The 12,644-nt window shown below is 43.7% G+C and overlaps 1 protein-coding gene across 1 annotated transcript in view; it reads right to left on the bottom strand.

Annotated features, from left to right (window-relative positions):
• The window catches only part of ATOX1 (antioxidant 1 copper chaperone), a 102,320-nt gene extending 100,315 nt beyond the window's left edge, over positions 1-2,005 (bottom strand). The window contains exon 1 of the mRNA XM_085617667.1: positions 1,560-2,005. Coding sequence (XP_085473793.1) covers positions 1,560-1,565 — 6 coding nt within the window. The 5' untranslated portion in view covers positions 1,566-2,005. The remainder of the gene's footprint in view (positions 1-1,559) is intronic.
• Between the last annotated feature and the right edge of the window lie 10,639 nt (positions 2,006-12,644).

Genomic DNA, 12,644 nt, shown 5'->3' with positions numbered 1-12,644 from the left:
AAACCTATATTAAATACAAATTCATAGTTCACCTGCTGTCTCGTGAATGCAGGTAGGATTTGATAGGTAATAGTTATATTGAACGAAGGACAAACTATTTTTGGGAGGGTAATTAGGGTCTGCAAAGAGACCCTATTAAAGTCAAATTTGGCATTTTGCGTTTTGAAAGTGTGACTAGAATTGAAAAGAGAGTGATGTGGTCTAAATAAGGAAGTGTTGGCTGGTATGCAAGTCTATTTTATTCACTCAGAGACTGACTCTTTCACTCACCCTGAAACTGATTAATTACAATCACAAGGGCTCCACCAAACCACCTAAGGATCCACAGCATTAGGGTCTTTCATCATGTTAAATCAATTTCACACTAGATATATAAAAACATATTTCTGGGGGAAAAAACACTACTTTAAGCGTAATGGAAGGCAGTGTGCCTTATTTTATGTCAATATTGCCAGCTTCCTTTGTCTTCACAAAACAAGCACTTGCAAAGCCAACAGATCTCGCCTTTGGGACTTATTGGATTTGCCAATGTTTTTGGCGATATTTCACAGCACTGCTGATGCTCAGCATCATGCCTAAAGAAAAAAAAAATGATGTGGGTGACTTTTTCCCCCCCTTCCTCTGTTGAAAAAAAATTAAAACTGCCTAACAGTACAACAAGAAGTTGTTCCCCAAAAGGCGGCAATAGAAGGTCTAAAAGCCAGCTAAAGAGAGAGATGGTAAGTACGGAGGCTGTGATCCAAGGGAGGGACTAAGACAAGACTGAAACTGTAACAAGGAAAGCCATTGAATAAGATGCAAAGAAATGACAGTGAAAGTAAAGCAAACGATTAATAAGCCCATGTAAGTGCTCAAAAAGCCTACAATAGGGCTTGTGAAACCGGACAGCTGCGCTGTCTGGTAGGCTCCACCTAAACAGACCATTATTGGGAGGTGCTCAACCCTTTATTCATAGAAATTAAGAAGATTAGCAAAACAAAGCAGCACAGAGACAATGCTCGAGGAGATATTCATCAAACAGACGATAAGTGTACCTCAGCTGGCCATGGGAAGACATTGGTTTACATATACTACAATGATTTATCTGAAAAGAAGAGCAGGCAACCCTCCCCCCAGATTCTGCGAATGGCACACAATGACTGAGATGTACAAACTTGTATAACCGGTATGTTCTGTATAGCTTGCCCAAATAAGAGCTCTTAAGTTAAACTGAAGGCACTGCGAGTTTCTCACAGTGCCTGTCAGTGAGTCAAACAGGTTTCAGAATACATGGACATTTGCCTTTCTGCAGAACCCAGAAGCAACCATTGACAACGGCAATGGTTCCGGTTGGATTTAGGGGTCTGTTGCTGTGTTGTATATCTGAATGTAATAACCAAAAAATGCAGAGGATTCAAAATACCGTTAGTGTGACACACTATGGAAATCACAGAAATTTAGTTTACGTTTTAAGTCATGCCTATAATTACATAGTCCACGCCCCCTTTAGAGACACTCCCACAAACACACTTTTTTCATCCCACTTACAGCGCTGATGCCTCCATCCCTAAACCACTTACCGGCATCTCTCCGTCTCTTTTACGCCACAGCACACACGGAATCTGTTCCTACAAGCCCGACAGAAAAAAATAGAACAACAAATCCCATTCCACCTCACTTCCGTTTCCGACGTCTCTCTGATGGAGTTTACTGACCACGCCTTCATATATCCGGGAACTGTGTTCTTTCGTGTCGCACTTGCTGTTAAAGGCATTCGGCAATACGTCAAACCGCGGCCATCTTAGTGCTTATAGGTGAACCCAGTGAGAAGGCATGGTGTGGCGGGGCAGTCACGGTCGTGACCCGATTTACGATCCACATAGCGTCAGTATTCTGGCCACCTCGAACGTGTGTGTTTACGTGCCTAATTTGTGGTTTATGCACCTACATGATTAATGCCGACACTCCTTTTACACGAAACCGTAGGTTTCCGATCTCTTATACATTTACGGTCGTCTTTGGTATTACTGTACTTGGCCTCAACCATGACAATCAGTCCAGTATGGTCGCAAACGCCGACTCGTTCTTGGGATGACTACAGAAACAAGCATTGAAAATGCAATAGGTCTCGTTTAAGTTTAAGCAATTCTGTTTGTAATTAGGTGGCTTTTTAGCTTTGCTTTTATTAGTGTTTTTCAAACTTTCATGTACATAACATGCATATGTCTGCATGCATATATGTATGCATGCATTTATATAGATATGCAGATGTGTATATATGTTCATATATGTATGTATATAAATGTGTGTGCGTAGAGAGGTAAAGAGTAGTAGAGAGAGAGGTAGAGAGCAGAGAGTGAGTAGTAGAGAGTGAGTGGTAGAGAATAGAGTAGAATAGTAGAGAGTGGATAGTAGAGAGTGAGTGTACAGAGTGAGTAGTAGAGAGTAGTAGAGAGTGAGCAGTAGAGAGTAGTAGAAAGTGAGTAGTAGACGGTGAGTAGTAGAGAGTGAGTAGTAGAGTGAGTAGTCGTAGAGAGTAATAGAGAATGAGTAGTAGAGTGTGTGAGTTGTAGAGAGCGAGTAGTAGAGTGAATGTAGAGAGTGAGTAGTAGAAGAGAGAGTAGTAGTGAGTGAGTAGTAGTTGAGAGTAGTAGAGAGAGTAGTAGTAAAGAGTAGTAGACAGTGAGTAGTAGAGAGTGAGTGTAGAGAGAGTAGTAGAGCATGAGTAGAGGTAGAGAGTGAGTAGTAGAGTGAGTGTAGAGAGTGAGTAGTAGAGTGAGCAGAGAGTGAGTAGTAGAAAGTAGTAGAGAGAGAGTATTAGAGAGTGAGTAGTAGAGAGAGAATAGTAGAGAGTGAGTATTAGAGAGAGAGTAGTAGAGAGACAGGCTCTGAAGATGAAACCACGCCTCTGTCTCCGAGGGACATCTGTCACTGCCCCAGGGCAGCTGCTCTAAAAGAAAAGAGCGGAAGTGAAAGCACAGCAAGGCCAACAAAGGGAGGGGCAGGGCTGCTTAATGGATCGAGGAGGAGATGGGGGGGGGCCTATTCTTTCACTGAGCACAACTGTGCCTTGGCTGGGGTTTACGTCGAATGAGGCGGCTCGGGAGTAAACACAAACAAGCCTCACAACGGTACCTTTAGGTGCACTAGCGCCATGTACATTTGTAGCCACATGATTGACACGGCAACCAGCTCTCGGTCTGGTCAGCAACAGGAAATGCCTCTGAGAGCACTGAACGTTAAATAAAAAAAGATGCATACCACACGTTAATAAAATAACCGTTTGTGGGACTGATGTGGAGGGAAGGGGGATAGATGACATTACAGCGTGACAGAAACTGAAAGGAAAAGAGGCGAAATCGCAAGAAGGAGGAAACGGGGCGAGAGATTGGTATTCTGATAGACGGCAACATTTAAGCAACGTGTCTCTGAGACAGACAGACGGAAGGGGAAACAAATAGTGCTTCCCCAGTAATTAAAGGCAATGGTTTAACGCCGCGGGTAAAAGATCCAATCCCGGTGGGCGTTCCTAAAAGGAGACCGGATGGCAACAAGGAAGGATTGACATGCCTTTGTTGCACTGCCTTTGGCATAATTTGTGATGCCAAACGAAGCGCACGAATGAAAGCTGAAGGCAGAGCAGGGACGAGGCTTCTGGAATCGTATCGATTCCAAGAAGCCTCGTATGACGAGGGCAGCGCATGCGCTGCTTACGTCAGGCCGAGACCTAAACAGCAGAGAGGAACAGTTTACAGCTAAGAATGTCGCTTCCACATTCTTGTCAACTCACCGTCGTGAGGCTGGTTTCACCTACTTTTTGTAATGATATTCACCCTCTAAAAACAACATGCTTCCATAAACTCCCCACCGTTTGTAAACCTGCTGCACATTGAGGTGTCATCTCTAAACGACACCAAAATGGCCAAAGTTCTTTTTCTTTGATCGTCAGCTCTAGACTTTATCATTATCACAGTGAAACCAATTTTTTCCAAAGCAAAGCCCTGTAAGAAATCCTAATGTGGCTAACAATGCAGACCTTTTTTCCATTATGCCATTGTAATTAAGCTCAGCCTAGTTTCTTGGGTTCGGGATTTTATTTTGTGAATATATATTTTATTAGCCAATTAAAACCATAAACAAGATCATACAGTTCATAAAATTTAAATAAGCATACAAGAGAAATTTAAAAAAGTTTGCCATACATCTAATTCAACCGCTAAACATCTTGTCATTAGTCCTTCGGTTTCCTTCCTAAGTATGTTAGTAGGGATGCCAGATTAAGATAATAAATGGACAGAAATGGCTAATGGGGGACTGGTCATTTCCCTAATGTGGAATGTGCAAAATGGCCATACAAGTGACAGTATCACATACGTATGTCGCTATAGATGATTAGTGCATTGTACAGGGCGGGGCGGGTATTAATGCGGTACTAGATGGACCATGGTTTTTCCCCCTGTAAAAGCGCAGGTATATAGAACTATGCGTCATTAAAATGGCAGGTCTAAACAAATTGATTACTTGAGCCAGGTGGGATAGGGAACCAGCTAGTTACAACGGTCCCTAGCAGCACGCCCATTCATTAAAAATTACCTATTCATGCGACGTTCACCTTAAAAGCTATGAATTTATCATGTCCTATAGTTAGGATTGGGAACCCCCACCATATTACCCGTCAACTACCCTAATGGGGTTCGGTATTGATACAAGTCTTGACATGCCAAACCTGATAGCAGCTGTGTAGAAACTCTGCTTCCTGAAAACAAAACAGAACAAAGCAACCAAGCCCTTTTTTAAGTTTAAAATACATTTATTGAGCTTGAAATTACATACAATAGAATAATACAAAGCAATCGAACAAGAAAAGTAAAACAAAAGACAAAGGAAGAGGCATACAATGCATACAAATTACAGTCTGATTATTTATCAACTATACATATTAGAAGAAATATGAGGTAATATTTGATAGAAATGAGTAATAAAATCAAGAAAGGGAAGTCAGGGCGGCTGTAGAACATCCTGGATATGAGGAGGGGGGGCGCAAAAGTTGTGATGGCAGAATAATCAAGGAACTGAGTAACAAGTGTCCTTACATTTTAAAACAAGATAAATGATGCATACATGCAGTTTCTGTCGCAGGGAGACTGATTCCCCAGGCAGAAGTACCAGTTCCAAAACAACAAAGTCAGTGTAGTGTCTACAAGGCACTTACCATCCAAAAGGCACGGGTCTCCAGAGTCGGGACCTTCCCAAAACGTTATAGGGAGGAACACAGACCTTTGGAGGTAATACAAATTAAGTATGAAAGCCCTCACTCACCAACCTGGTTGGTGACATGCTTCATCATCGGGCTCCACTGGGTATGGCCGAGTGCCATCCCAGTGTGCTACAACGCCAGGTTACTGCGGAGCGGGATTTTGTGAGGTGACAGTGAATTTGGAATTAAAAATACCCAATTAAGTCAAAAAATATATATAATTTAATAGTTTTGCTAATTGGGAGAGATTAAAAAGGAGTGAGGGTCAAAAAATAACAGACCGGATTCACTCCATGGCGGTCAATATGTTTCTGCCTTGGGTGTGTTTCACAGGCTTTCATCAGGACCAGAGTGGGAGTGTGTGAGCCCCGGAGGTATAAACGCACTAAGGTTCACCCTACCGTGGGCTATTATGTGAAAAAATGTAAATAAACAATTCAAAATCCGCCAAGTGGTATCAAGGTGGAGAGAAACGAGTTTACTCTTAAAATGAAAAAAAGACAAACAAACACAAGACAAAACATAAAAGAATTGTAAATGTGCATGGTCAATTCATTCTAAGTCGCCGTAACTACAGGCACAAAACATAGTGCATGGATGGGACTGTGCCAATAATCAGTACCTCAAGTGCCAAAAGTTGTGCTATCCGTGCTATACGCTTATCCAGGTACTAGTGTCAGGGGAGTACACCGGACTTCACCTGAATAACGTGACTAGTACTCTATATCGAAACAACCGTGGAGCCTACACGCTACGTGAGGATCTAGATCAAAAAAGGGGGGCCGGGAACTCATTGGACATGGCCCGTGCATCATTTCTAGGAGGCAAAGATGCATGAATATGGAGAAAGATTCTTACTATGAGGCCAGACCGTTCGTCGCCTCAGGGATCCCGGGGTGGGGGTGCGAACAAAATGGCACACCCTAAAGATAGAAAAGAAAGAACAAGGCCACGAGCGGCTAGGTAACCAGAACTGTGGCTTTTTAAAGAACATAAAATAATGAGTAAAGAAGCAGGTTAAGGGAAGTCCACTTACGCCCTCGCTGTCCGGCACCCGTTAGAAACCTGTACAGCCTCGAGCCGCCGGGTCCAGGAAGTAAAGAGACCTGGAGCGAGGCAGATATAAACAGAAAAGATGTGGGAGTAAGCCCGATTGTGATAGGGCAAATTCCCCGAAGCTGTGTAATGATTGGCTGGGCCCCAGCCAATAGAGTGAGGGGAGAAAAAGTTCGTCAAGGAGGCTCGGCCGCTGATTCCCTAGACGCTGTCATCCGGGAAAACTTTATGCGGTGTTGAGCAAACGAACATAGTTAGTGCAGGCATCATTTAAGGATTTGAGCCTGGGAAAAATGGTAAAATGCAGAATCCACAACTCGAGGACGGGGAGGTAATCGAGCATAAGCTAAGTGCTCCAGTATTATAGAGTGTCAATTCAAGAAATGGGAGACCAACTATTCGTGAAACGACACAAATATTTTACAAGGAAGCCCAAACACAGGTATTGAGAAAAGGAATGACTAATCGTGTAAGGGGGTCCAAAATGATAAGGGCCAAAGAGGAACTATGTACTTGATAAGTATGTAGTGGGACCACCAAAGAAGAGACCGACTAAGATCAAGTAGTATTCATAAAGCAGGGGGAGGGTCTACACGGACTGGCAATACATAGTGAGTAATGAAATCATAAGTCCATGCTTAGAGTATGTTAACCCAAGGTATATTATCGTTAAGACCCACAAGATTAGTGCCCAGACGATACACCCATCTTTGTTCCTTCTCAAAAAGGATTTTCTGAGTATTACTGCGTGTCGTGATCTCTTCAATTATTGTCCAGTGTAGGTCATTAGTGGTATGGTTAGCAGACAGAAAGTGTTCACTTAGTTTCGTAGTGACTCGCTTACATCTAATGTTGCTCCGATGTTCACCGATACGGAGTTTCACTTTCCTAGTCGTCATCCCTACATAGCGTAGACCACAGGGACAAGTAATCAGGTAGACGACGTTGGGTGTATTGCAATTGGTATGTCCTGTCTGGGTCCAGACCTTGCCAGGTTCCAGGTTCAGACAGGTAGTGTGGGAGGTCAGGTGACATATACTGCAGTCCGAGCACGGGAAATGGCCAGTAATTTTAGGAAGACCCCATGCTTCAGTGATGGATCTTTGAGCAGTGTTTGTTTGGGTGATAGGGCGTGTATGTACCAGGCTATTCCGCAGGCTTTGTGCTCGTTTGAATGAGAATAGAGGTTTTTCCCATCTCCGGTTGTTGCTATTAATAATTCGCCAGTGTTTCATGACGACTTTCTTCATAGCGTTGGACAGGGTACTGTAAGTAGTGACGCATGTGAGTGGTATGGACATGACGTCTTTTACAGAGTCCTCTAAAAGGACTTCTCTAGGTTGGTTTCTGGCCCGTTTGTAACTTTTGGAGAGAAGAGGGACGGGATAAATCGAGAAGGTTATTTCCGGATGTGGGTTTATAGTGTGTCTTCGTGCGATATCAACGCCCTCAAAACCTTTTTCCAGTGGGTCAACACCTTGGATCCCAACTTAAGATTTACGTACACCTATGACCTTCAGGAAGTCGTATTTCTCGATGTTGTGATCACTAAGAAATTTGGATCTCTTCACACGAAGACACACTATAAACCCACATCCAGAAATAACCTTCTCGATTTTACGAGCTTCCATCCTCGTGCTTTGAGGGAGAATTTGCCTTATGGGCAATTCCTCCGCCTCCGGCGGAATTGTACCTCTTTGGGAGATTTTAAGGCCCAATCCAGTGATCTAACTTCCAAAATGACAGCCAGAGGGTATCCCGTCCCTCTTCTCTCCAAAAGTTACAAACGGGCCAGAAACCAACCTAGAGAAGTCCTTTTAGAGGACTCTGTAAAAGACGTCATGTCCATACCACTCACATGCGTCACTACTTACAGTACCCTGTCCAACGCTATGAAGAAAGTCGTCATGAAACACTGGCGAATTATTAATAGCAACAACCGGAGATGGGAAAAACCTCTATTCTCATTCAAACGAGCACAAAGCCTGCGGAATAGCCTGGTACATACACGCCCTATCACCCAAACAAACACTGCTCAAAGATCCATCACTGAAGCATGGGGTCTTCCTAAAATTACTGGCCATTTCCCGTGCTCGGACTGCAGTATATGTCACCTGACCTCCCACACTACCTGTCTGAACCTGGAACCTGGCAAGGTCTGGACCCAGACAGGACATACCAATTGCAATACACCCAACGTCGTCTACCTGATTACTTGTCCCTGTGGTCTACGCTATGTAGGGATGACCACTAGGAAAGTGAAACTCCGTATCGGTGAACATCGGAGCAACATTAGATGTAAGCGAGTCACTACGAAACTAAGTGAACACTTTCTGTCTGCTAACCATACCACTAATGACCTACACTGGACAATAATTGAAGAGATCACGACACGCAGTAATACTCAGAAAATCCTTTTTGAGAAGGAACAAAGATGGGTGTATCGTCTGGGCACTAATCTTGTGGGTCTTAACGATAATATACCTTGGGTTAACATACTCTAAGCATGGACTTATGATTTCATTACTCACTATGTATTGCCAGTCCGTGTAGACCCACCCCCTGCTTTATGAATACTACTTGATCTTAGTCGGTCTCTTCTTTGGTGGTCCCACTACATACTTATCAAGTACATAGTTCCTCTTTGGCCCTTATCATTTTGGACCCCCTTACACGATTAGTCATTCCTTTTCTCAATACCTGTGTTTGGGCTTCCTTGTAAAATATTTGTGTCGTTTCACGAATAGTTGGTCTCCCATTTCTTGAATTGACACTCTATAATACTGGAGCACTTAGCTTATGCTCGATTACCTCCCCGTCCTCGAGTTGTGGATTCTGCATTTTACCATTTTTCCCAGGCTCAAATCCTTAAATGATGCCTGCACTAACTATGTTCGTTTGCTCAACACCGCATAAAGTTTTCCCGGATGACAGCGTCTAGGGAATCAGCGGCCGAGCCTCCTTGACGAACTTTTTCTCCCCTCACTCTATTGGCTGGGGCCCAGCCAATCATTACACAGCTTCGGGGAATTTGCCCTATCACAATCGGGCTTACTCCCACATCTTTTCTGTTTATATCTGCCTCGCTCCAGGTCTCTTTACTTCCTGGACCCGGCGGCTCGAGGCTGTACAGGTTTCTAACGGGTGCCGAACAGCGAGGGCGTAAGTGGAATTCCCTTAACCTGCTTCTTTACTCATTATTTTATGTTCTTTAAAAAGCCACAGTTCTGGTTACCTAGCCGCTCGTGGCCTTGTTCTTTCTTTTCTATCTTTAGGGTGTGCCATTTTGTTCGCACCCCCACCCCGGGATCCCTGAGGCGACGAACGGTCTGGCCTCATAGTAAGAATCTTTCTCCATATTCATGCATCTTTGCCTCCTAGAAATGATGCACGGGCCATGTCCAATGAGTTCCCGGCCCCCCTTTTTTGATCTAGATCCTCACGTAGCGTGTAGGCTCCACGGTTGTTTCGATATAGAGTACTAGTCACGTTATTCAGGTGAAGTCCGGTGTACTCCCCTGACACTAGTACCTGGATAAGCGTATAGCACGGATAGCACAACTTTTGGCACTTGAGGTACTGATTATTGGCACAGTCCCATCCATGCACTATGTTTTGTGCCTGTAGTTACGGCGACTTAGAATGAATTGACCATGCACATTTACAATTCTTTTATGTTTTGTCTTGTGTTTGTTTGTCTTTTTTTCATTTTAAGAGTAAACTCGTTTCTCTCCACCTTGATACCACTTGGCGGATTATGAATTGTTTATTTACATTTTTTCACATAATAGCCCACGGTAGGGTGAACCTTAGTGCGTTTATACCTCCGGGGCTCACACACTCCCACTCTGGTCCTGATGAAAGCCTGTGAAACACACCCAAGGCAGAAACATGTTGACCGCCATGGAGTGAATCCGGTCTGTTATTTTTTGACCCTCACTCCTTTTTAATCTCTCCCAATTAGCAAAACTATTAAATTATATATATTTTTTGACTTAATTGGGTATTTTTAATTCCAAATTCACTGTCACCTCACAAAATCCCGCTCCGCAGTAACCTGGCGTTGTAGCACACTGGGATGGCACTCGGCCATACCCAGTGGAGCCCGATGATGAAGCATGTCACCAACCAGGTTGGTGAGTGAGGGCTTTCATACTTAATTTGTATTACCTCCCAAGGTCTGTGTTCCTCCCTATAACGTTTTGGGAAGGTCCCGACTCTGGAGACCCGTGCCTTTTGGATGGTAAGTGCCTTGTAGACACTACACTGACTTTGTTGTTTTGGAACTTTTCCCTTGAGGGGACTAGTCGTGTTTTTACCCTTCCTCTTCTGTTGTTGATTGAGAAGTACCAGTTCCCCAGGAGCGAAGAGTGAGTCCCTTCTCTCCCCAGAGATACCACCACCCTGTGCTATGCAAATACACTAAGGTAATGCAGACATCTCCAGGGAACGAAGAGACCAAGAAGGACAACCAGAGAATCTTCAGTCGCGACCAGCAGGGAGAACGACCAGCCCGATAGACCCTGGAGCCCTGCAGAAGAAGTGACAAGGAGGCAAAAATAAAGTTGATACAAAGAACAGTCATCTAAGAAAGTGGTAACACACAAAAGAACAGAGCAAGAAATTCAAGTTGTGTACTCTCCCAGACTTACTTGGATCAATGCTTGTTTAGTCCCATAACACGGTCTCTTGGTAAAAAATAAAAGAGGGAAAAATAATGGCCAGTGGGCAGTCTTTCAGCAGTCCAGTGTTCAGACACTCAAAAAACAATACTAGGGCATACTTCTGCCCATGAAGTGATTTACAGATATCTGATAGGGAAAACAACAGAAGCAGATCCCGGGAACAGCGTGTACCATTGAAGTTCAAAATACACTACAGGATTCTTTTCTGCTTGTCGCCAGCAGGTGGCAGCTCAAAACAAAAATATAGTGCGACCTCGCGCTTTGACCAAAAACCGGGTTCAGATACCAAGTGGCTTAGCTATACCAAAAAAATATATCTGAGCGCTCCTGCGCTCACAAAGAATAAAAAATGGAGAGGCAGACACAGCGCATCCTAGTGCTGGAAAGGAAGGAAGGAGGGGAGTGGAAGCGCAACCCGCACTGGAGTAATTAGTGGGAAAATGTGCTCAGCGTGTCCTCACGCTGAGCGGTTGATGATCGGTCGCGCGTTCAGCGCAGAAGGAAAGATCAGCTGTAAAACGTTTTCAGCGTGTCCTTGCGCTGAATACCATGTGGATGCCGGCTACGCTAAAGAATACTCTTCCACTTCCTGAGTCTCCAAGGGATCAAAGTTCCGAGAGTATTTACGATCCACAAGCAGCTTCACTTCCGATTTGGGGAAATAGGAACAAGGGTTAGTCCAGATAAGGATATGGGCGAGGTTCTAACAGAAGGAAAGCCAAGCACTGGGATAAGGAGCTGAAGGCTTAAGAACCTCCTAGTCACTTGACTTGGCCCAATGCAGCATGGGACAGCACACAACCAGCACCTCCCCCACTGCATTCTGGGAGATGTAGTTTCATCAACGTACACAAAGCCTGGCGCCTAACAGTATCCAATCAGTGATTGTGACAAACTGCATACCACCACTCCTTGGAAGATAATCGTGTAAAGTCTTTCCAATTACAAGGTATTCATTGAAAAGCAAGTGCTAATTACAGGTCTAGTATCTGCAAGTTAAATGAATCATTTACCCAAACTTCAGATACACTTCCTAAAAATACACTGGAGAGAGAGAAAGGAATAGTACTCTGGAAAACAAAATTAATTTGATGCTAAACTTGCAACCAGAATGTAGAGACGAGGAAACAAATGAAAAGTAGGTGTTTCAAGTCAGCATGTGGTGCGGACAAGTCTAACAAGTGTCTGGAATATCCTAATTAATCCTATGAAAGGTGCCTTGTGTCATTAAAAGTCTGTTGTAAATTTTGTGTTTGTGTAGTACCGACTGCGCAGGAGGACTTCCTAATTGTAATCCAGATTCGTTTCCAAGTGGGTATAGGTAAAGTTATGGAGAGATCTTCCTCCCTTGCAAGTTTAGTCTTAGATTTGGATCTAAAAGTTGGAGCCTCAAGTAAATGGGAATAAATAGGGGAAACCTTAGGGCATGTTGGTAAAATAGCAGCCAATTGTGCAGGTGATGAACTATCAGAGCACAGAACAGATTCAAAATAATTATATGCTTGAACTATGGCCTCCTGTAGAAGAAGAAATTTGGCTTGGAAACTAGACAGAAGGCTGAAGAGATCCTGAACTTGAGGAAAAGTAAGAAGTGAATCTCGATCAAATAATTGATGAACCCAAATCAGCCCTTTAGTTCTCCAGGGATGACAATAAATAGGATGTTT

The sequence above is a fragment of the Triturus cristatus genome, chromosome 7 (assembly GCF_964204655.1).
Source record: "Triturus cristatus chromosome 7, aTriCri1.1, whole genome shotgun sequence".
Taxonomy (NCBI): domain Eukaryota; kingdom Metazoa; phylum Chordata; class Amphibia; order Caudata; family Salamandridae; genus Triturus; species Triturus cristatus.
This window is presented reverse-complemented; position numbering and strand designations above follow the sequence as displayed.